Below are 24,538 nucleotides of genomic sequence, written 5' to 3'. Positions count from 1 at the left end.
CACCACCCCCAGTTTCTCACGCTACATATGTCCAACGTTGCCTCACTATCTTTGGAATTTTCATGCTTATGTGAGTTCCCTATGCACATGTATTAAAATTTTATTTTCTCCTATTAATCTGTTTCTGTTAATTTGGTTATTAGCTCAGCTAGAAAAACGTAGAAGGTAGGAGGGGGAATATATATATATTAGAGGCCCAGTGCACAAAAATTTGTGCACTTGGGCGGGGGGGGGGTACCTCAGCCCGGCCTGCACCCATTTGCAGTCCAGACCCCTTGGGGAATGTCCACCTGTCGACTTAGGCCTACTCCCCAGGGGATCAGGCCTAAGCTTGCAGTCAGACATCCTTCTGGCAGCCAGGGAGCCCTCAGGGGATGTCCGACTAAAGGCTTAGGCCCCCAAGGGCACTGTGATGAGGAAGCTGGGGTGACAGAGGAGCCACACTGTCCTGCCCCGCCACCCTGGGTCGGGTCACACACGGGACATCCGGACCGGCGGCCGGGGGGGCCGGCTGATTGCTGCTGCCCCGCCCGGCCGCCCTGGGTCACAGATAGCAGGCCCGGATGGCGGCAGGGCAGGCGGGATGGTGCTGTCCCGCCCCACCACCCCAGGTGGCAAACAGCAGGCCCGGATGGCAGCGGGGCAGGTGGGATGGCGCTGCCCTGCCCTGCCTGCAGTATGCAAATTAGCCGCCATCTTTGTTGGCGGTTAATTTGCACATCATGCTGATTAGCCAATGGGAGGTGTAGCGAAGGTACAGTCAATTACCATGTTTGTCTATTATTAGATAGGATATATATCCCATACGATAGTGTATAGCACTGTTAAACCCTAAGGGCTTGCAAATAGTATAGCATAGGTCTCCTCGCAATAGGAAGTGATCAGACAAGGAAAAATATCAGTGGGCAACATTATACTGGACAGTATAGCTGTTTAGATGTATATATAGTGACCATAAAACTACAAGTTTTAACCATTGTCTAAAGTGTGCATAGTGACTGTTAGGTCCACACCAAAAGGAGCAAGGCCGAGAGATGCTGTGAGAGTTTAAGAAATGTTACCACATTCTCCCACAGCAGGCCGAGACCAGTGCTGGTGTCAGACTCGACAGGGTGGTTAGGTTCTCTTATATAGGGTAGAAGTATGCAATATAGGGTCAGGATGTGGGTGCCAGAGTTGGTCAGTTGGAGGGGAGGTCCCCAGTGGTCAAGGGAGGAGAGTGCCCAGGCCGATCAGGTGGAAAGAAGTTCTTCTCATCCTGCCTCTGCAGGCGCCCATCGTCTGCTCAGACCTATGGGGACAGCTTATAACAATATATATTTCAGAAAACATGTCCAAACAAGAGAGATTAGGGGTAGTTCATCCTAACAGTGACAGCTTTAGGCTCTGTGGAAATACATGGAAGACCAAGATGAGATCTGTGCCCTCAAGAGGTTTAGAACTAGTGGGAAGACAAATAGGATTCCCAGAGATACTAGTAACTTATAATTTTAGGCAATAAGTAAATGTTCCTGTTTTCAGTGGAGGGAAAGACGAACATGAACTGGACCTCTGGAGAAAGGGGTAAGAGAGGTATATTCCAGCTGAAACCGGTTTGGCTCAGTGGATAGAGCGTCGGCCTGCGGACTGAAGGGTCCCAGGTTCGATTCCGGTCAAGGGCATGTACCTGGGTTGCGGGCACATCCCCAGTGGGAGATGTGCAGGAGGCAGCTAATCGATGTTTCTCTCTCATCGATGTTTCTGGCTCTCTATCTCTCTCCCTTCATCTCTGTAAAAAATCAATAAAATATTTTTTTAAAAAAAGAGAGAGGTATATTCCAGGTTGGAAAAAAAAAAAAAAAGGAAATATTGCAGTTAAAGAATATTGTGCTGGAGACGCTAAAAAGGGCAAAGCCATAATCTACAGAGGGTGGGGGTAGAACTTGGGGTGATGGTAGTGGAGGGCAAAACTTAGGATGCATGTTGAAGAATGATGAAAGACAAAATAATATTGATTAGCTAGGAATAGGCCATGTCACTCACTTTGGGAGAGGAGAAAATAGATCTCCAACACTATCATACAAGACTTCTTCGGGAATCCAAATGAAAACTTGAGTCAAAATTTCTTTTATTTCTAGGAAGGTGTGCAGAACTTCAAAATGAATATTCATCAAAAGTAATGACAAGGCAGTGTACTCCATAAATGAACAACACAATAACTTTCATTTTCAAAGTTACTCTAAAGTGAATATACAGGCATAAGCAAAAGTAGGGTGACAGTTATGAGTACACGTAACAGCTTATTCTTGCATTATTATTTATTATGGTATTATTTTCCATGTGAGCCACTGTAAACCTACTTTTGTCCACCCTTGTAGTGTAGAATAATTTTTAAAACTTGAATAAGAGAGCTTTTCTTTTCCACAAGTATGGTTTTCTGTGATCAGAAGAAAATGGAAATCACCGTGGGTTACAATGAAAATATTTTCTGCAATTTTGCAATATTTATCTCTGTGAAAGAAGGGCAATGAGGTTGGGAGTGAAGTGGGCCCTATGCACAGGAGGAACACACTGCATGTGAATCCATATAATAGTTTCATTTCCTTAACAGGTAAGGTATTTCATTCCAGTGGGTCCCAGGTGTAATAAGTACCAGAATCCTAGAGCTTGTGAAAAATCACAGATTTCTAGGTCCTATGCCAGCCACTAGTTTAAAATGCAAACATTATGGTTTAAAAGATCCTCCACGTTCAAAATCCTAGTGGTCTTCAAATTAATTTCATGCCACTATCAAGAAAAAAAAAATCCTGAGATGTTCTAAGTTAAAATTACAGTGAGCGAAGGAGAACAGTTAGCCTGTTAATAGTTGTAAACCAGCTCTGACAAGGCTGCTCATGTTCTTATATATCTGTTGGAATTTAGGATTAATTTCCAGGTGGCTATTTCCATGATTATTCACTTTTTTTTCAATTACAAACATTCAATATTATTTTATATTAGTTTCAACTATACAGCATAGTGATTAGACATTTATTTAATTTATGAAGTGATTCTCCCATAAATTCAGTACCCACCAGGCACTATACATAGTGATTACAATAACTGTGCTTTACTGTATATCTCTGTGACTAGTTTGTAACTACCAGTTTGTACTTCTTAATGCCTTCCCCTTTTTCACCCTGCCTGCTAACCCCCTTCCCATCTGTCAACCATCAGTTTGTTCTCTATATCTATATCTGTTTTATTTTTGTTCTTTAGATTCCACATATAAGTGAAATCATATGGTACAGTATTTGTCTTTCTCTGACTCAGTTCACTTAGCACAATACCCTCTAGGTCCATCCATGTTGTCACAAATGGATGTTCATTCTTTTTTATGACTGAGTAATATTTCATTGTATATATGTACCTACATCTTCTTTATCCAGACATTTAGGTTGCTTCCATATCTTGGCTATTGTAAATAATGCTGCAGGGGCAGGAGGGCCTTCTAATTGCTAAATAAGATGCTGCCCAATTAATGGAATGCTTAATAAACCCAGTTAGATCTTCAAAAAAAAAATGCTGCAGTGAACATAGGGGTACATATATCTTTTTGAATTAGTGTTTTGGATTTCTTCAGATAATTACCCAGGAGTGGAATTGCTGGATCACAAAGTAGTTCTATTTCTATATTTTTGAGAACCTTACATACTGTTTTCTATAATGGCTGCATCAATTTGCCACAATTGTCCACTTATTAACACATGAATTTTCCAGTCTGCTGCTTACAGCTCATCCACAGCAGCAGACACTTCTTCCTGGCAGATTCTGCTGAGCTCATCCCAGAACTAACTCCGCTTCCCCTTTTCCCATTGTCTTTATCTATAGCTAATGTAAATCTTTCAGAACAGCTTACATCTTTCTCCCTGTCCCCATCCCCGCCACCATCTTCTTGATGTATAATTTGCAAAATTTTGAGGTAATGGAGGTCATGTCCCAAGACTAGTCTTCTTTTTTGGACAGCAATTTTGGCTCTTTAATTAACCTTTCTTACAAAAGACTTTCAGCTGTGGACGTTAAATTATTTGTTAACACCACATTTCCCTTTGCTCACCATGACCTAGCTATACAATTTTGTGTTAAGTTCCTCAAACATGGCAAGCTCTAACCCACCTTAGAATCTCTGCATAACTTTTGCTTTCTATCTAGATTGCTTTTCTCTCCCATCTTTGCATCTCTGGCTCCTTCCCAACATGTTGAAATGTCATTCCTTTAGACAGATATATCCCTTCAATATAGCACCCTCCTTATTGTCTACCTCACCCCTTTGTTTCCTTCCTATCACAATCTCTAATTATTTTATTTATTAAATAGATGTTTTCCTCATTAGAATACAAGCTGCAGGAGGGTAGAGACATCTGTCTTGTTCACTAACACTATGTCTAGTCCATAATAGTCACTAAATAAATAAGTGGCAAAGGAGTTTCAATGTAGCAAGCTAGGAAACAGTTTACAGAACAAATAAAAAAACATTTGTTGTCTCAGTGGTTGAGCGTTGATCTACGAATCAGGAGGTCAAGGTTCAATTCTGGTCAGGCACATTCCCAGCTTGTGGGCTCGATCCCTAGTAGGGGGTGTGTAGGTGGCAGCTGATCGATGATTCTCTCTCATCATTGATGTTTCTCTCTCTCCCTCTCCCTTCCTCTCTGAAATCATTTTTTAAAATATACAAAACTCCTTACACCTACAGGTGAATATGATGAAAGTATCTGTGTTGGCTTTTGTATATTCATGTCTTCTAACTTCAATTTCCTCTGTAAAATAGGAACAATGGTAGCATCAAAACATCGAGATTTAAATGAAATATATAAAACTACAAGTCTAGTATCTGGTGCCAAAAAGAACTCTCTCGATAATGGTTAACTAGTCATTACCCAATACAAAGAGTTTTCTCTTAAGGTTCTTAAAATCTCACACAAGTGCTCTTTTTGACACTTTTACTCTTCTAATACCAAACTACTGGCAGTTTCTGATTTCATGATGCTGCTGTCCACCTCCTTGCCTTATCTGACAATTCCTCTACAGGCGCTTGGTAGGAGAAAGTCATTCTTGGAGTCTTGGTTTTATTATTTATTTATTTAGGAACATACAAACAAGGAGCATTCTTTGGAGTCTTGGTTTTAAACCCCAAGCTCTCTGTGAAGCTTTCCTGGGGAGACACCTCTCCCCTCCCATGGAATTTATTACGCTGTCTACATGCTATCTCCGGACCTTGGGCAGAACATTAATGTTGCATTTATTTTAACAAATTGTAACTTCCTGTAGCATTGTAACATTTATTGTTACAATCTGTCTCTTCCACTGGACTGTGAGCTCTAGTCCTTTACAATAAGAGCATGACTGGAAGCTAAAGCAAGACTGTGCGACTTGGGCTCCTTTACTCAGCAGTGACGTGACCTTAGTGACGTCGCCCAACTTCCCTCATCTGTAAAAATGGGAGCGACAACGTGCAGAACTGTGACTTGGAGTCCACGAGATTCCCAGAATGACCCTGCAGTGGTTCTCCACCTTCTGGCCCTTTAAATACAGTTCCTCATGTTGTGACCCAACCATAAAGTTATTTTCGTTGCTACTTCATAACTGTAATGTTGCTACTGTTATGAATCGTAATGTCAGTATCTGATATGCAGGATGGTCTTAGGCGACCCCTGTGGAAGGGTTGTTTGACTGCCAAAGGGGTCGCGACCCACAGGTTGAGAACCGCTGCTTAGGGACTGGGTCCCTGAGGCCCAACGGGGATGGACATCCACCAGCCCTGGCTGGGAAGGCGGGACCAGGAGTCCCGCGGAGCAGGCGCGTCCCACTGCGCAGGTGCAGGCAGGCGGGGCGGGGGGCTCGCTGGGGCAGTGGGAGCAGTTCCGGGAGTCAGCTCGCAGCGGGGGCTCGGGGCCGTCGCGGAGCTGACGTCATCGCCGTGCGCTGCCACGTCTTCTCAGCTCCGCGGTAATGGAGGCTGAGGGAGAGTGCTGACGGCACTGGGCTCTGTTTGTAGCTTTAGCTCTGGCTCTGGCTCTGCCGCTGACGCAGGGTCTGGGTCTAAGTCTGGGTCTGGCAGCTCGAAGCGTGGACATCTTTTTTTCGCCTCTGTGGGCTGGACGGCCTGCGGACAAGCACTCGGTTCGGAGCGCCTCGACGCGGGGAGGGAGTTCTCTTGCTTGGGGTCTCTCGCGTCAAGCTGCTGCCTGCTCCCACGGATCCCGCCCCACCGGCCGGGCCTCCTCCATGCGTGAGTCTAACGGCACCGCCGTGCTGTCCGTCTGTCCGAGGCCTGCTTCGGCTCTCCGGGTGGCGGGGCGGGACCGCTTGTCCCCTCTTTGGGGGCCGGTCTGTTGGAGTTGATAGCCTCTCGCCATCCCTCCTGCATCCTCTCGCCTCTTCCGTTCCGGGTGTTTTTGCTCCACACCTTTCTTTCCCTGTGAGCAAGGACCGGCAGTCCCTTCCTACATCCAGCGGTTTGGATAAAGCTATAGGAATAGTGCAGTCTGCAGCAGTGTTTGGAAAGCCAGAGGTGTTTTTTTTTTTTTTACGGTGTCATTCTTTAGTTTTTAAATTGTATTGTTTAGTAGACAGATGTTCGTATCCATATTGGAGGAGCCGTGATGTTGCCAGATCGACGAGGGCAGTTTCTTTTTTTCAGCCAGGATCTTCATCCGTGACTTACCTTTTCCTCGTGCAGGTTCAGTAATTTCTAAGAAATCCTACATACGTTTTTCTGGAGTGGGCATCCGCTTGAGCGGCTTCCAATGGTTTCACTCTAGCATCGAGATACCATTTGAGCAGTTTCACAGAGTTAAAAGGGTGGACTGGTGTACTTACATCCATCATTGTCAGTCCCGACAACAACCTCTGTGGGACAGGGAACACCCCCCCTCCCCCTTCTGATAAGGAAGCGGAAAGTCAGATAATATGTAACACATCTGAGCCAGAACCAGATGGCTTGGTAACAAAAGGTAACATTTTGGACAGTGCTGATTCTCCGGTATTTCAAGGGCCTTACTGTGAAATAATTACATTTGAATTGGAAGTGTCTGTATTAGGTGTTTCTTGTAAATTTGTACCTGATTGTGGTATCTTTCATGTTCTGTACTTCACTGACAAAAGATACAAATTGTGACTTCCCTAGTGCTGAACACACCTTCAATCAGCACTTATGCTTTTGATCTGTTAGAGTTCGAGTATTCATTTCATTAGAATAAAGTAGGTAATAGATACTGAGAGCATTTGTTTGAAAATCTGGTTTTACAAGCCCCATTCACTCAGTTTTTCTGGTGGTTTTCTTACATTGCTTAGTTTAAAAAATAGTAAACTGACATTTAAATGTGTGTGTGTTTTGTTTGTTTTGTTTTGTTATTGTTCAGAGTTGAAACAGGTTGACAACCATTGACCTGGGTTGCAGCTACAGGTGGCACTGGAAGCAGACTGGTTTCCGGACATGCCCGGTGGAAGGAGGGGCCCTAGTCGGCAGCAGCTAAGCCGTTCAGCTTTACCTTCCTTACAGACTTTGGTTGGTGGGGGCTGCGGCAATGGAACAGGCCTGAGAAACAGGTAAAGAAGAAATAAGATTATTTGTAATTTGTAATATTCTCTGATCAGTAATACATAGAAGTCATCATGCTATTCAGGTAGTATTTGTTTATGAAGATTATTTCCTGACCCTGAAATAGAAATCCTGCCTTGAAAACTGAAAGCTCAGTATTTCAGAATACTTGGGAGGCGGTGAGTTGTGATATGGGGCCCACAGAGTGAAAGCAGTCCAATTCTTAGTTATGTTTCATAATTCAAATTCTAGTCATCACCTTTTTAGCTATTAAAGGACGGGAGGAGCCCTAGGCAGTTTTGTGCAGTGGTTAGAATGTTGGCTCATGGACTGAAGGGTCCTAGATTCAATTCCAGTCAAGGTCATGTACCGGGGTTACAGGCTCGATCCACAGCCCTGGTCAGGTTGTATGCGGGAGGCAACCCATCAGTGTGACTCTCTCGCATTGATGTTTCTCTGTATCTCCCCCTCCCACCCACTCTCTCTAAAAGTCAGTGGAAAAAATATCCTCAGGTGAGGATTAACAAAATAATAATAATAATAATAATAATAATAAAAGCAGGAAGGAATGCCCTAACCAGTTTGGCTCAGTGGATAGAGCGTCAGCCTGCGACTCAAGGGTCCCCGGTTCGATTCTGGCCAAGGGCATGTACCTTGGTTGCGGGCACATACCCAGTTGGGGGTGTGCAGGAGGCAGCTGATCGATGTTTCTCTCTCATCAATGTTTCTAACTCTCTATCCCTCTCCCTTCCTCTCTGTAAAAAAAAAAAAAAAAAAGAAGGAAGGAATGAATTAAAGTACAAGGCTTTTATTTTTTGGAGGGCAAATTAAAATTAACAGTTTATATGAGATTCTAAAATTGTAAGTCATATTCCACCAAGGGTCCTACAAATTATATTCTTCAAAAAATTGTTTGAAATTAATAAACTCTCAGCTGTAACTTAAACATCTTAAGATTTGTGTCATGTTGTATGAGAATAAATAACATGATTTTTTTGTTTTGTTTTATTCTCATTTGAGTATATTTTTTCCATTGATTTTTAGAGAGAAATTGGGAGGGAGGGAAGAAAGGAGGGAGTGGAGAGAGAGAGAGAGAAACATTGATGTGAGAGAGAATCATTGATTGGGTGCCTCTTGCACACACATCCCCTCTCACTGGGGATCAAGCAGGAAACCTGGGCATATGCCCTGACTGGGAATTGAACCCTGACCTCCTGGTTCATACGTCTATGTACAACCACTGATGCTGGGCTTTAATTGATTTTTTTAGAGAGGGAGAGGAAGGGAAGAGAGAGAGAAACATCAATTTGTTGTTCCACTTATTTATTCCCCCATTGATTGAGTCTTGTATATGCTTGACTGGGGATCGAACTCACAAGCTTGGTTTGTCGGGTCAGTGCTCTAACCAACTGAGCAACCTGGCCAGTGCAGCTCTGCCTCTATAGTAACTCCAGCAGTTCTTTGTTCTTCTACTTGGGCTAATGAAGAATTCCCCTAGATAATTATGTTCTCAAATTGTCCCTTGGAATTCCTCCTCAGTGTCTCAGGGTGGCAGGCCTAGCAATCTAGGCTTCAGGTTTCTTAGCCCTCTCTTAATCAGACTAACTCCTCCTATGAGTTTTAAGTATTGGGATACCATGTAAAATATCATTTGGGGAGAAAAAAACGGAGTGTTCTGCTATTAAAAAAGCTGAAAACCACATTCCTAGATGATTTTGCTTGTACTTAAAGTATGCAAGTAGAGTACTGGGAAGAACTAGGAACATTTGGAAATTACCTCTGCTTCTTAGGTGGTTTTAGCTATGATCATGTTTGCTTTTCTCTGCTTTCCTTGTAGCCCTTTATCCTGGCTTTCAAAGTTCCCATCATGGTTGCCTTGACCTACCATTCTTCATCTGCTCTCCTCCTTTAACATATATTTCTTTAGCAATTAACTGGGGTGGTGAGGAGGAAAACATTTTTCAACAGATTAGGGTAAAGTGAAAGATAGTTGTTCATGGTTTGCAAAGTCACTGTTACTGAGTGACTATTTTGTGACATTTTTACCTAAAGATATTTTGGGAGAAGATATTCTATATTTGTTTCTTTTTTTAAAAAAAATTTTTTTTATTGATTTCAGAGAGAGAGAGGGAGAGAGAGATAGAAACATCAATGATGAGAGAGAATCACTGATCAGCTGCCTCCTGCATGTCCCCTACTGAGGATTGAGCCGGCAACCCAGGCACATGCCCTTGGCCGGAATTGAACCTAGGACCCTTCAGTCTGCAGGCCAATACTCTATCCACTGAGCCAAAGCACCAAGGGCCTGTATTTGTTTCTTGATGGGAAAGAAGCAGCCTAGAAGACCCGGAGTAGAGTTATAAAAAATAGGGATAAAAACCAGCGGTAGATAGCCTAGAATATAGTTTCAGGCAGGATGTATACAAAGATAGGGTCCAGACGGGGAGAACTCTCTTCTGGAGTGTCTGTAGAGTACTGAAGAGAGAAATAGGTAATTGCTTAAGTATGATACAATTTCGGGTGATATCTTTGATTCTGCAAGACAGGTCAGCTGGAGAAGAGAGCATTGTGCCCGATCGGTGAAGTTAAACTTGAGAATGTCATAGAGCTAGTTTGGTGACACAGTCAAGATTGAAGCCTATAGTTCCCTGTCCTGTTTTCCACCTGTGGGGAGCAGGGATTTGTTCTTAGGACGTCTTGCATAGATGATTGCCTCCTAAAGGAGGAGGACAGACTGTGAGTTTCCTAGAGCTTGTAGTTGAGAATCTTATTTGAGAAGGACTGAGTGAGTTTTTCTTTGTTTTGTCCTTGTAGGTACTTTGTTACTAATATCACCTGAGCATGTTCAAATGATCACTGCTTTATCCCTTCCTATTCTTCTTTATTCCTTTGACGTCTCCTTGCTTTATCCATTTGCTTAGCTAAATTCTTTTGCTTGCTGGCTCCATAAAAGCCAGTCTCAGACCTGGTATTTTAACTCGTCCGCACACAACCTTTATATGCAAGGACAAAGCAGGTATTCAACATAAACCACATTGTTTGCACAAATGCGTTAGGCACAGTGAGCCACTCTTATTATTTAGTGAAACTTTTATGTCAGTAAGGGAACTCTTTTCCAGTCAAGTTCCAGATGCCAGCCTTGCAAGCAGGCATTTCTAAGATTGGCTATGCTGAGCACCTGCTTTCCTTTTGGGATTTTGGAAATAGTTGTACTGCTAGGCAGAGAGTGTCTCCATGGCCAGCCCTCAGTAAAAACTTTGGGTGCTGAGTCTATAATGAACCTTCCTCGTAGATAGCACTTAACACATATTGTCGCAAGTATTAACTGAGAGTTGTGTGTGTCCTGTACGACACCACTGAGAAAGGATTCTTGGAAATGTGCACTTGGTTTTCTCCAGACTTTGCCCCATGTACCTTTTCCCTCTGCTGATTTTGATTTGTATCCCTTTGCTGTAATAAATCTTAGCTGTGAGCACAACTATATGCCGAGTCCCATGAGTCCTCCTAGCAAATCATCAAGCCTGGGCTTGGCCTTGGGACCTGCAACACAGTTTAAAGGATAATACTCAGTGTTAACATTGAGAAGAATTCTTTAAAGAGAATCTATTCCAACCCTTGTATTATAGGCTCAGGGATATAGTTACTTTCTCAAAAACCACAGCTGATTAGTGGAAAATGTGGGAGAACTATTCCACATTGTATCTTAAACATTTGTATCTCTTTGCTTTTCTTTAATATATTTTCATATCCTGTTAGGAATAAGTCTTTTTTTTAAAGTCATGTCCTGCTGCCCCAGGAATAATTAAAACAAACAAACAAAAAGCCTCTGTAACTAATTTTCTTCCCCCCCCACCCCCCCACAAAATTCTTTATTGTTAAAAGTATTACATGTGTCTCCTTTTTCCCCCATTGACCTCTCCGTGGCCACTCCCACCCCCCAGCAAATGCCCCCCCCCCCCCCCCCCCCCCCCCGTCTGTATCCATTGGTTATGCTTATATGCATCCAAGTCCTTTGGTTGATCTCTTACGGCCTCCCTCCCCCCCATTCCCTCTTAGGTTGGGCGGTCTGTTCGATGCTTCTATGACTCTGGATCTTTTTTTTTTTTTTAATTCTTTTTTTGGATCAATTTTTGTTCATCAGTTTATGTTGTTCATTATAGTCCACAAAAGAGTGAGATCATGTGATATTTATCTTTCTCCGACTGGCTTATTTCACTTAGCATAATGTTCTCCAGGCCCATCCATGCTGTTGTAGATGGTAAGAGTTTCTTCTTTCTTACAGCAGCGTAGTATTCCATTGTGTAGATGTACCACAGTTTTCTAATCCAATCCACTCATCTACTGATGGGCACTTGGGCTGTTTCTAAATCTTAGCTATTGTAAATTGTGTTGCTATGAACATAGGGGTGCATATATCCTTTCTGATTGGTGTTTCTGGTTTCTTGGGATATATGCCTAGAAGTGGAATTACTGGGTCAAATGGAAGTTCCATTTTTAATTTTTTGAGGAAGCTCCATACTGTTTCCCACAGTGGCTGCACCAGTCTGCATTCTTACCAGCAGTGCACGAGGGTTCCTTTTTCTCCACATCCTCGCCAGCATTTGTCGTTTGTTGATGGTAGCCATTCTGACAGGTGTGAGATGGTACCTCATTGTACCTTTCAGATGATTAGTGACTTTGAGCATGTTTTCGTATGTCTCTTGGCCTTCTGTATGTCCTCTTTTGAAAAGTCTATTTAGGTCCTTTGCCCATTTTTTGATCGTAATGTTTATCTTCCCTTTGTTAAGTTTGGAGTTCCCTATAAATTTTGGAGATTAAACCCTTATTGGAGATAACATTGGTAAATATGTTATAGAATATCACAGGTGTAGATCTTTTGAACTTCATTTGGAATATCTTTCTTTGAGGCCCAGCATTTTATTGACATTGTTAACCACAGAAGCAGATTAGTCTTTACTTAGAAAAAATTCTATAAGAACCTTTTAAACCTTTAAATTATAACAAGTAGTTCATTCAGCATGCTTTCCCCTTTCACTGAGTTTTGACTGAAGAGGAATTCGAATTTTTATTTTGTTCTGGAGTAGAGGCCTCTAACCTTGTGACTTCGCAGAATTCTTTATTTCCATACCTTATGATAAATTGGAGTGAGAGAATAGATTGGCTGTTGGCATTAATCCCCTCCATTCAAGTTGACCAACTTGTACAACTTCATGTTGTGTTCTGTGTGAATGAGATCTCCTGGAGTTGGGAAGTGCTGTGGCCCATCTCTCAGAACAGATCACGGGGCTGTGGTGTTGATGATTGGTTTATGACTGAACAGGTAAGGTTATGAAACCTTCTGGTAGATCACAACCTACTCCTTGATAAGCTTGTTCTATTAGAATATACACTGGCAATGAGAGGAAGAAATTTTTATAATTTTTCCTGATCCCTCTCTCCCGGTTCTTACCTTCTGACTCCTCTGCATTTCTGCCATGTTATTCTTAACTGTTCAGAGTGACCAGAGTTTATATTCCCAGGAGTCACATAAAGTACTGTGAATGTCATATACTAATGCTAGAATTCTATATTTGGAACTTTTAGAGTAGAATGGTAATGCTAATATTGTTCCTTCTCTAGAATCTTCTTTGAAAATACAAACCAACCCTCTCTTTCATGTGCTTTAAACAATAGTAGACTCTTAATCTCTGTAACTACTCCCATGTGTACATATAATGGGAAATGTTATCATTCTTGATAGCCCAGCTCTTTCTCACGTATAAAACAGCTTGGTAGAAGGGATAACAGGGAGATAGGCATTAAAACCTGTATATCTTAACTAGTGTTTTCAGAGATCCATATTTTTCTTATGTCCATATTGGTCTGCTGTCTTCTCAACCTAAAAGTATATATTTGTAGTAAAGTAGGAAAATTATAGTCCTTAAGATTATGCTCTGATAGACAAGACATAGATATATACAAAAATTATATAGTAGTATGAAAAGTACAATATTAGAGACATGTCTTATGTGCCAGTGAGTCAGCTCCAACTCCTGGTGAGCCTATGAATTAGTGATGTCCACAGTGTCCTGTACTCAGCAATGTTCTATGCCTATGGCTTCTTTTATGGAGTCAGTCCATCTCACATAGGGTCTTCTTTTCCTGCTGCCTTACATTTTTGCCAGCATAAAGGCCTAGTTTAGGTGTAATAGTGGCACAGAGGAGAGATGAATTAGTTTTGATTGAGTCAATCAGAGTAAGCTTGGTAGAGGATATTCTTGATCATTTAAAAAGTCGTGAAGGATTTTGTCAGTAAATGTGTATGTGAGAGGTTAAGGAGGATGTTTTTGGAGATGAAGCTAGTCTGTTAAGCAGAGGGCCTCATAGGACATACTAAAAATTTTAATACTATTCTATTGGTAGTGGAGAGGCATTCATTCAAGAGAGTAACATTTTAGAAAGATCAGACTTTCACTTTAGAAAGATCTCTGAAGGAAGGTTGGAGAATTTGGTGAAAGTGGAGTTGAATTTATGGGGATTACTGCAGTAGTTTAGATGAAAAAATAGTAACTGCTTGAACTAAGACAGGGGTTTTAGAGAGGAGGGTACAGTTTGGAGAAAGTTTTTTTTTTAATATATCTTTATTGATTTCAGAGAGGAAGGGAGAGGGAAAGAGAGATAGAAACATCAATGATGAGAGAGAATCATTGATTGGCTGCCTCCTGCACGTCCCCTACTGGGGGTCAAGCCCACAACCTAGGCATGTGCCCTTGACCAGAATCGAACCTGGGACCCTTCAGTCCTCAGGCCGACACTCTATCCACTGAGCCAAACCAGCTAGGGCTGGAGAAAGTTTTATAAAGTGGAATATGTAAGATTTAGGGAGTGATTGGATGAGGCAGAAGGAAAGTTCTAATATGACTGCCAGGTTTCTGATTCAGGCAGCTAACTGGATGGGACATGAACTAGAACCAGGACCACAGGAGGAGGAATACAGAGATGTCCAGTAGACAGCTTGATAACATGGGTCTAAAACTCAGCAGTGAGCTCTATGGAGAAAAATTTTTGTTTTCAGCATCTAGAGCAGCGGTTCTCAACCTGTGGGTCGCGACCCCTTTCACAGGGGTCGCCCAAGACCATTGGAAAACACATATATAATTACATACTGTTTTTGTGATTAATGGCTATGCTTTAATTATGTTCAATTTGTAACAATGAAATTGGGGGTCACCACAACATGAGGAACTGTATTAAAGGGTCTCGGCATTAGGAAGGTTGAGAATCACTGATCTAGAGGATAATGGAAACCATGGCCACATATTAGATCACTGGGAGGGTGTGTGTGAAGGGAGAAGCCAGAGATCCTAGGGTAGAGTTTGGGGGAAGGCTAAAGGTTAAGGGTAGGTGGAGAAGGAAGCGGGAGCCCTTTATGCTGTATGACACTGAAGGGTAATCACTATTTGAGCTAACCCTAGTTTTCTCTTCCAGGAATGGTAGTGCTATTGGCCTTCCGGTCCCACCTATCACAGCCTTAATCACCCCAGGTCCAGTTCGTCATTGCCAAATTCCTGATTTGCCTGTGGATGGGAGCCTGCTCTTTGAATTTCTCTTTTTCATCTACCTTCTGGTTGCCCTGTTCATTCAGTACATCAACATCTATAAAACAGTGTGGTGGTATCCTTACAATCATCCTGCTTCTTGTACTTCATTGGTAAGTCTTAATTGGCCTTTACATTCTTCATGTTACTTAGCTAAGAAACTAGTTGGAAAATCTGTGTAGACATTATTTTTCTTTTTTTTCTTTTCCGAATCACTTCACTTCTATTTATTTATTTATTTATTTATTTTTATTGTTTATTGCTTAAAGTATCACACAGAGTATTACATATGTCTCCTTTTTTCCCCGCCCTTAACAATCCCCTGGCCTCCCTTACCCCCCACATTATTTTTCTTAATAATTTTTTTTCTAATAAAATCTTTTCCTGTTAAACTAAGATTACTTTCAGAAATATAATGTCATAAGGTTGATTGAAATATAAAATATCTGGCTTTGGTCTATGACTGGAGGAAGTAAAAATACAAATAAAAATGCAGAAAACATTAAAATAATTTATTATAATAATACCATGAGAAGGTTTTTATATTTAGCTTTCTCTATACCATGTTATATTTGTTGGAAATTTAAAGTGCCAATATGTTTAAATTCTAGCAGTTCTACCCTTTTAATGACTGTACTAGGATAATGGAAGCTTCTATAACAAATAAGCCCAAAATTTGTATAATTCTCCAAACACATAACAGTCTGAGGCATTTGGCCTAGTTGGCAGGAATAGCACACTTCCCATATGGTCACTCAGGGGACCCAGGCTGATGTTGACAAACATCTTCCAATGAGTGGCTTTCAGGGTGGCTGTGGTCCATCCCCGTCAGCCAGAAAGGGAAAAGAGAAAAGGGAACTATAAAGAAGAGTTTCTTATGGGTCAGGGTTAGTTATATCATTTTCACATGTGTCCTGCAAGGGAGGCTGGAAAATATAGTCCTTTTACTGACTTCATTGTTACCCTGAATAAAATTGGGTTCTGTTACAAAAATAAAACAGAGAAGAACTGTTTCTGCTAAAGTACATGATAGTATCTTGTAGATTTCTTCTATCTTCTCTCCAGTTATTTAGGAGGGGTGTGATAATCTTGATGCAGAGAATGTTCTCCATAGAAGGATATATAAAATAATGATAAGGCTAGTCAAGTAAGTGGTTGGTACTGGCAGATTTGAATGGGCAATAGAGATACGCTCTAGGAGAAAGAAAGCTATTGTCCTGTGTAGTTTATGTATGTGCCTGTGACTTATAAATGAATCAAAAACTTCCCTGGCCCGGTGAACATAGAAAGGAAGAAAATGCAAACGAAAATCTTCAAGATGGCATGGGAAGGGAATAAACATTTTTCTTTTAAATGTTTGTATCAATTGGTTGTTCCTGGAATTAACCATTAAGAATTTTCTTTCCATAGTGACTATCTGCTTACTTAGGTGAAGAAAATTTCAGTTTTTTAAAAAATATATTTTTATTGATTTCAGAAAGGAAGGGAGAGGGAGAGAGATAGAAAACATCAATGATGAGAGAGAATCATTAATTGGCTGCCTCCTGCATACCCCCTACTGAGGATCAAGCCCACAACCCAGGCAAGTGCCCTTGACCAGAATTGAACCCAGGACCCTTCAGTCCGCAAGCTGACACTCTGTCCACTGAGCCAAATAGGCTGGGGCGAGAATTTCAGTTTCTTATACTTAAGAATTGTAATGATTTAATGCCAAATTGAATGCTTCACTTATTTATTTTTTTGAGTTTTTGTAAAAATTGATTTCAGAGATAAGAAAGGAAAGGGAGAGACAGATAGAAATATCAGTGATGAGAGAGAATCAGATTGGCTGCTTCCTGTACGCTCCCTGCTAGGGATCCAACCTGCAACTTGGGCATATGCCCTGACTGGGAATCAAACCTTGACCTCCTGATTCATGACGCTCAACTACTGAGCCACACAGGGCGAGCTGTATATTTTATTTTTAATAGTCTTTCCCCACCTGAATTTGAGTTTATTGAATGTAGAAATTATACTTCATCTATCTTTGACCATGATGTTATAAAATGAAGAGTTTGGATTAGATGATCTTTAAGGTTTCTTCTCGTTGTATAGCTCTATAAACACCTCACTATCCTAACAGTGACATTAGCAAACGCTTATTAAAATATTTACTATGTTTTTTGCAAGTATTATCTCATTTACTCTTTGAATAAATAGGTAGGTATTACTGTATGACTCTGATTTTATGAATGAGTTATAGGAGACCTAGAAATTTTGAAACTGGCTCAGAATCACATAGTGACACAGTGAGTACTCAAATCCAAACCTATCTGTTGTGTTTAACTTCCTGTATTTATTCTATATTTACTCTATAAGTACATTATACAATTTCTACTTTGACATTATATGGAAACTTCTCACTTGTTGAATTTTCAGGCTAATAAAAGAGCTTTTCTCTCAGCCACTTTTAAACGTCTCTTACAAATGTTGCCTTAAAACAAAGGGAACTAGTGTTCTTGTCAATCAGGAAGCTGTTACTATGCTGCTGATTCCAGAATTATGCTTTCTTTGCTCTGACGTAAAGGGTGACCTTTACTTGTCCATCTCCCCACTTTACTCAGTTCTGAATTTAAGTTTTATGTAATACTTGTTTGCAGAAACGAAATCAAATCTAGAAATTCAGCTGCAAGAAAGTCTGAAAATGTTTTTAGCTTTTCAGTCTCTGCTGTAGAGAGGAAGGCACACTTAAACAAGGTTATTGTGTGGTCTGGTTCACTTATCAGCCACATGTGATCCTTCTCCCACAAAGTTCAAAATTTAGTTGTAGAGCTGAGTAACATATGTGTAATAGCAAATAAGATTTTATACCATTAAACTGAAAGGGTCCTGAATCAGTGAACTGTTCAAAGATAAATGGGCTGTCAGAGACCTAATTACTACCCATCACTGAAGGTGTGCAAGCATAGAATATGGCAGCTGACAGGGATTTCTAGAAAGGACTTATACCTCAACTAGTGGTACGTCTCCTTTAAGTTTTCTTCTATTATGCATGCCACACTGAGAAATTTGTCACATTTATATATTAGGTTTCTCTTTTTCCATTTCAAGATCTTAGTAATTATCAAAAAGAAACTATGAACACCTAAATATGTAAAGTATCATTCTAGCTATCAAGAAACTAGCTAAATGAGTCCTAACCCCAAGAAACATAAAAATAATAAGTAGTATAGTAAATTATTCAGAATAGTTAGGAGTGGAAGACTCTGATTAATCAAATATTTTGGTTTACAGAAAGTTAATCATAAGCAGATGCATTTTTACCAATTTAGAATATAACAAAATTTGCTTAACATTAAGCTATATTAGGCACTCAAACCAATGGACATGGACAACAGGGGGATGAGAGCATGAGTGGGGGAGGGGAGGATGGGGGTTTAATGGGGGGGATGAGGACACATTTGTAATACCTTAACTAATAAAGAATTTAAAATTAAAAAACAAAAAAACAAAAAAAACAATTCTTCACTGTTGGAAGGTGCTAGGGAACCAGCTCATTATTTTGAAGACAGATGAGTAAAGGGAAAAAATCTAGCATCATTTATTGTACCTTTCTGATATAAACTGTACTACTGGGCCTCTTTTATAAAATATTCCAGATAATAAAAAAGGAAGGAAGCACCATTTTACAACATCTGATGAGCTAATGGATGTTGGCAGTGACCAGTGACTGCCAGCAACATAAGGAGAGACGATCAGCCATTATGGGCCTTCGGTTGGAAGAATATGCCACCACCATGCAAGTCGTCTCGCCAAAGGAAAACCTGAGTCTTTGACCAGAGTCCTCAGAGTCTAGATCTAACACGCAATTTGTAGGAGATTCAGAGGACAGTTAAATCACACCACAGGGCTTTGTCTGAGAAGCACGAATGAAATATTCACAGACATAATATAACGCCTGAGATTTACTTAAAAAATAATATAGTTGGAAAAATAGAATCATCTGTTGAGTGTGGGATGGAGGGTGAAGGTGGGGGTGTGATGAGGCAGGATTGGCCATGCATGTTGGTGTTTGGGTTGGATCATGGCTGCAAGGTAGTTACTGTTTTTCTTTATGTGTGTTTGAATTTTCCATTTTAAAAAGTTTTAAAAATAAAAGTAAAGGTCTGAAAAAAAAGATATATTAGGCACTTAAATCTTTTTATATTAAAAAATGTCTTAGATGCACTAGTGCTGCATAAATGGACCCCCAGACATTAGCTAGGGAGTCTAGTAAATTTGCTTGCATTATTTTGGAGGAGTGGGGTGAGCAAGGAAGGATATCAAAACTAAGGGAGGATAGATTGCTTCCGGAACGGGATGCGGTGAGCTGGGTATTGCTGTGCTCCAGCTCTCGGTCTGCATCTTGGCCCTCACTACTGCAGTGAGCTTCCTCAAAAGTTTCCTGCCACCCAGGTCGGCTGATACCAGATACCAACGAGGTGCTGAACGGGAAGGGCTTGGGCACCGGCCCTCAGCACTCTTTACTTCGCTGAGAGCCGCTTGTCTTGGTTAGATGGCTCTGGACTGGGGTTCTCACTGGAATACCCCACCATTAGTTTACATGCAGTGTCCAGGGACCTAAATGCCTATCCATGAGAGCATTTATATGTTATGGTGAATGCCAAATTTGAAGAATCAAAAGAATCTGTTACTGATGAAGAAGAGGAAGACAGTGAAGAGGATGTTGAACCTATTGCTGAATTTAGATTTGTGCCTAGTGGTAAATCAGCATTGGAGGCAATGTTCACTGCAATGTGTGAATGCCAGGCTTTGCATCCAGATCCCGAGGATGAAGATTCAGATGATTATGATGGAGAAGAATATGATGTGGAAGCACATGAACAAGGGCAGGGGGACATCCCTACATTTTACACCTGTGAAGAAGGATTATCCCACTTAATAGCCGAAGGCCAGACCGCATTGGAGAGATTAGAAGGAATGCTTTCTCAGTCTGTGAGCAGCCAGTATAACAAGGCTGGAGTCCAGACAGAAGATTCAGTAAGAGATTATGAAGATAGGATGGAGGTAGATACTACACCCACGTTGCTGGACAGTGTGAGGATGCAGATGTTGATCACTGAAAATGATTTTATGTTGCTTTGGGATTCTCATAACTGTAGGAGAGAACTTGGTGCCTTTTCCTCTGCGGAGTGGGTGTTGATGAAAATATTTTTCCTTCTCCGAAACTTCCTGAACCAGTTCTTTCTTGAGACAGACTGTATGAGACAACAAGTTGTCACCAGCAGAAGAAACTATGACCTTTATTAACCAAGGTGAATTTACTTAACCAAGAGGGTATTTGTAGTTTATCTTTTATCCCCAAGTTTTCTGTGTCTAGGTACCTTCTGAGTAGGCCTATAATTCCTGCCTTCAGTGTATGTATCTTCTGTAACCTAGCAGGGGTATGTGGTGAAAATGCACGGGCACTTAGGTGTTGGTAGACGGGATGGAAGAGAGGCTGAATCTAAGATAGACCCTTTAGGGCCTAAGGATACCCTTACCCTTAAAAAAAGGACAAAGATCTCAGATGAATCTGGCCTCTGCTCATTCTCTACAGGGGTAAGGATCTTTTTACTGTTGGGACCCAGATTAATTCATTCAGGCATCTCTAGGGAGCCTTTTTGGAAACATCCCAGCCACACACACTAACACAAGTGCTTCTTCTGACTAGCTTTTGCTCCTTTCACCATGTTTCACCAGTCTGTTCTATTATAGATTCTTAGGTTATGTTATATCCTTAATTTCTAGCCTCTTCATTCAGTTTCTGTAGCAGAACACATGAAATTGGGATGAAGTCTTCAAAGTACTCCACATGATAATTGTTTTGTCTTTGTAATAGTTTAATAAATCTAGGTTTTCTGTGTTAAAACAAACAAACAAACAAACAACTAAGGGAGGATAAATATTGTTAGAATCCAAAATACTAAGAAGGAAAAAGAGATGATCTGAAGAATGTACAGTAAGTCACTCTCTTGACATCCTGGCTGCTCTGCCTTTAAAATATATCCCAAATCTGCCGAAACCGGTTTGGCTCGGTGGGTAGAGCATCGGCCTGAGGACTGAAGGGTCCCAGGTTCGATTCCGGTCAAGGGCATGTACCTGGGTTGTGGACACATCCCCAGTGGGAGATGTGCAGGAGGCAGCTGATTGATGTTTCTCTCTCATCGATGTTTCTAGCTCTCTATCCATCTCCCTTCCTCTCTGTAAAAAATCAATAAAATATATTAAAAAACAAAACAAAACAAAAAAAATAAAATAAAATATATCCCAAATCTGTTCACTCCTTCTCCATTGCTACTGACCCTCTTCAACCCATAATCATTTTTCACCTGAATCAAAAGCAATAGCTGCTTAATTGATTTTGCCCCACTATAATATATTCACCACAGAGCAATCAGTGTGAGCATTTTAAAATACAAATAGAATCATGGCACTCTTTGCCGGAACATTTCTTTTTTTAATTTTTATTGATTTCAGAAAGGAAGGGTGAGGGAGAGAGAGATGGAAACATCAATGATGAGAGCAAATCATTGATCGGCTGCCTCCTGCACACCCCCTACTGGGGATCGAGCTCACAACCTGGGCATGTGCCCTTGACCAGAATCAAACTCGGGACCCTTTAGTCCATAGGCTGACGCTCTATCCACTGAGCCAAACCGGCGAGGGCCTAAACACTTCTATGACTTCCCATTAGGGGAAAAAATGAGGATTAACAAAAAGCAAACAAGAAAAAATAACAAATTGGTAGTCACAAAATAATCATGGGGATATAAAGTAGAGCACAGGGAATATAGTCAATTATATTGTAACAATTATGTACGGTCCCATGGAATCCTTGAAATATCTGGGGACCACTTTATTGTAAAGTATATGATTATCTAACCACTATACTGTACACCTGGAACCAGTACAAAATTTTATTAAAGGTAATATTAGAGCACCAGCAATGACAAGATCTGGGGGCAGAGATTCAGGTGAGAAATGAATATGGATTGAAAAGAGGGTCAGTAGCAGTGGAGATGGAATGGACAGATTTGGGATACATTTTAAAGAAAAAAGTAATCACAAAGGCCCCATGGCAGGAAAATATATGCCTGGTGTGCTTGAAATCAGCAAGAAGGCTGAAATGAGCTGGTGCTCTTTTGTCATTTAGCTCTCAGCCCAAAATGCGACCTTCTCAGAGTTATTCTCCTCAACCACCAATTTAAATTGGCTCTGTACCTCCCTTCCCAGTCATTATATTTTTTAATTTTAATTTTTTTAAGTACAGCTTACCTTTAATATTATTTTGTACTGGTTTCAGGTGTACGGTATGGTGGTTAGATAAGCATATACTTTACAGAGTGGTCCCTGGATATTTCAAGGATCCACCTGGAGCCATACATAGTTATTACAGTATTATTGAGTCTATTCCCTGAGCTCTGCTTTACATCCCCATGATTATTTTGTGACTACCAATTTGTACTTTTTTGTGTATTTGTTTATCCTCATCTGAGGATATTTTTTCCATTGATTTTTAGAGAGAGTGTAAGGGAGGGAGGGAAGAAGAGAGAGAGAAACTTCAATGCGAGAGAGAGACATCGATTGATTTTCTCCTGCATGTACCCCAACAGGGGCTGGGGATCGAACCTGTAATCCAGGTAGTGCCCTTAACTAGGAATTGACCTGTGACCCCTTGGTGAGCGGACATTCTAACCACTGAGCAACACTGGTCAGGGCCAGTTTGTACTTCTTAATCCCTTCACCTTTTTCACCCATCTCCCCACTCCCCTGTCACCAGTCATCATTTATCACTTTTATTTCTTACCAGCATTTGTAACTATTTGAAATGATTTTGCTTCTTAGCTTGTTTATTGTCATTGCCCTTCCCCCTTAAATAAATTTATTAAATATATGGGTTTAGCTGCTGTATCATGCTGGCTAAAACAAAATAGAAGCTTAATTCTCTAATAAATAAAAATTATGTAGGTGACATAAGGCCACTGTGACAATTCTTTGTTTCTTTTGTTCTGCCACCCCCAACATTCTTCTTCCAAACATGATCCAAGGTAGCTGTTCCAACTCTGTCATCACATCTGGCCAGCAGGAAGGAGGAAAGGAAAAAGACACAGCTTTCTTTAAGAGCCCAGCCGGGAAGCAGTACACATCATTTTCCATCACATCCCTTAGCAACAAGTGGTTTTTCAAGGGAAACTGGGAAATGAACCTTTAGTTAGCTAAGAGTCAGAGTGCCCAGTTAAATTCTGTGATGGCATAAGAGACACCTAGTAATCTGCTATTCCCTTGCCCTCTTACATCACAGTAAAAAGTAGGATCCAGGAAAGCAGGAACCTCGTCTGTCAATCTTCAGCACTATCCGCAGTTTCAAGAAAAATACTTAGCACATTGTGGGTGCCCAGTACATATTTATTGAAAGAATTAATTGAGAAATTGAACTTTTCCTTCTGGAAGAAGAACTGTGGAAACCTACAGACTTTGACTATCAAAATGAACATTCTGTTTGTTGCTACTGACTTTTCATTTTGTTTATTATTACAGTGATGTTTACAGACTTAGAACTAGAAGGAATCATGTATAGCATCTAGGTCAGTGATGGCGAACCTCTGACACGTGAACTCATTTTTTTGGTTGATTTTTCTTTGTTAAATGGCATTTAAATATATAAAATAAATATCAAAAATATAAGTCTTTGTTTTACTATGGTTGCAAATATAAAAAAATTTCTATATGTGACACGGCACCAGAGTTAAGTTAGGATTTTTCAAAATGCTGACACGCCGAGCTCAAAAGGTTCGCCATCACTGATCTAGGTAATACTATTGTTTTATAGGAAGAAGAAATCAAATACAGTGGGGCCTTGACTTACGAGTGTCCCGACTAACGAGTTTTTCGAGATACGAGCCATCTCTCGGCCGATTTTTTGCTTTAAGTTGCGAGCTAAAATTTGGGTTACGAGCCAGCTTCAGATACCCCACCGCTAGTTGGCGCAGTGAACGTCACAGTGAACGCCACAACATCAGCCCAGCATCACGTGTCTCACTTGTTCACTTTTTGATTTGACATATGAGTTATTTGAGTTATGAGCTCCGTCATGGAACGAATTAAACTCGTAAGTCAAGGCCCCACTGTATAAAACATGTTTCTAAATCAAAGTAAGAAGAAAAACTAATTAATGTAATTGATGTACCAGTGGTAGGGAGTTTAGGTTAGTGGATGCTCAATTAGATCAACATAAGCTCTTAGATCAAAAGAGACCAACAGCAGTAACCCCAAAAGATTGGTAATTCTGATGCATTAAATTTGTCACTCAAAAATATGGCATTTTAGATAAATTATTCTTGCCATAATTCTGCAGGTTATCACTTGTTAACCCAAAACTGTA

The 24,538-nt window shown here is 40.8% G+C and overlaps 1 protein-coding gene and 1 pseudogene across 2 annotated transcripts in view; both read left to right on the top strand.

Moving 5' to 3' along the window:
• The first annotated feature begins 5,955 nt into the window (after positions 1-5,955).
• The window catches only part of TMEM39A (transmembrane protein 39A), a 34,757-nt gene continuing 16,174 nt past the window's right edge, over positions 5,956-24,538 (top strand). For both annotated transcript variants that reach the window (XM_070406249.1, XM_070406248.1), the window contains exons 1-3: positions 5,956-6,247; positions 7,380-7,566; positions 15,026-15,248. In XM_070406249.1, coding sequence (XP_070262350.1) covers positions 7,454-7,566; positions 15,026-15,248 — 336 coding nt within the window. In that variant the 5' untranslated portion in view covers positions 5,956-6,247; positions 7,380-7,453. The remainder of the gene's footprint in view (positions 6,248-7,379; positions 7,567-15,025; positions 15,249-24,538) is intronic.
• LOC139004434 (methylosome subunit pICln pseudogene) lies at positions 18,825-23,801 on the top strand (annotated as a pseudogene).

This window comes from Myotis yumanensis, unplaced genomic scaffold (genome assembly GCF_028538775.1).
Source record: "Myotis yumanensis isolate MYYU_CA2020_CCGP unplaced genomic scaffold, mMyoYum1.0.hap1 SCAF_2, whole genome shotgun sequence".
Classification (NCBI taxonomy): domain Eukaryota; kingdom Metazoa; phylum Chordata; class Mammalia; order Chiroptera; family Vespertilionidae; genus Myotis; species Myotis yumanensis.
This window is presented reverse-complemented; position numbering and strand designations above follow the sequence as displayed.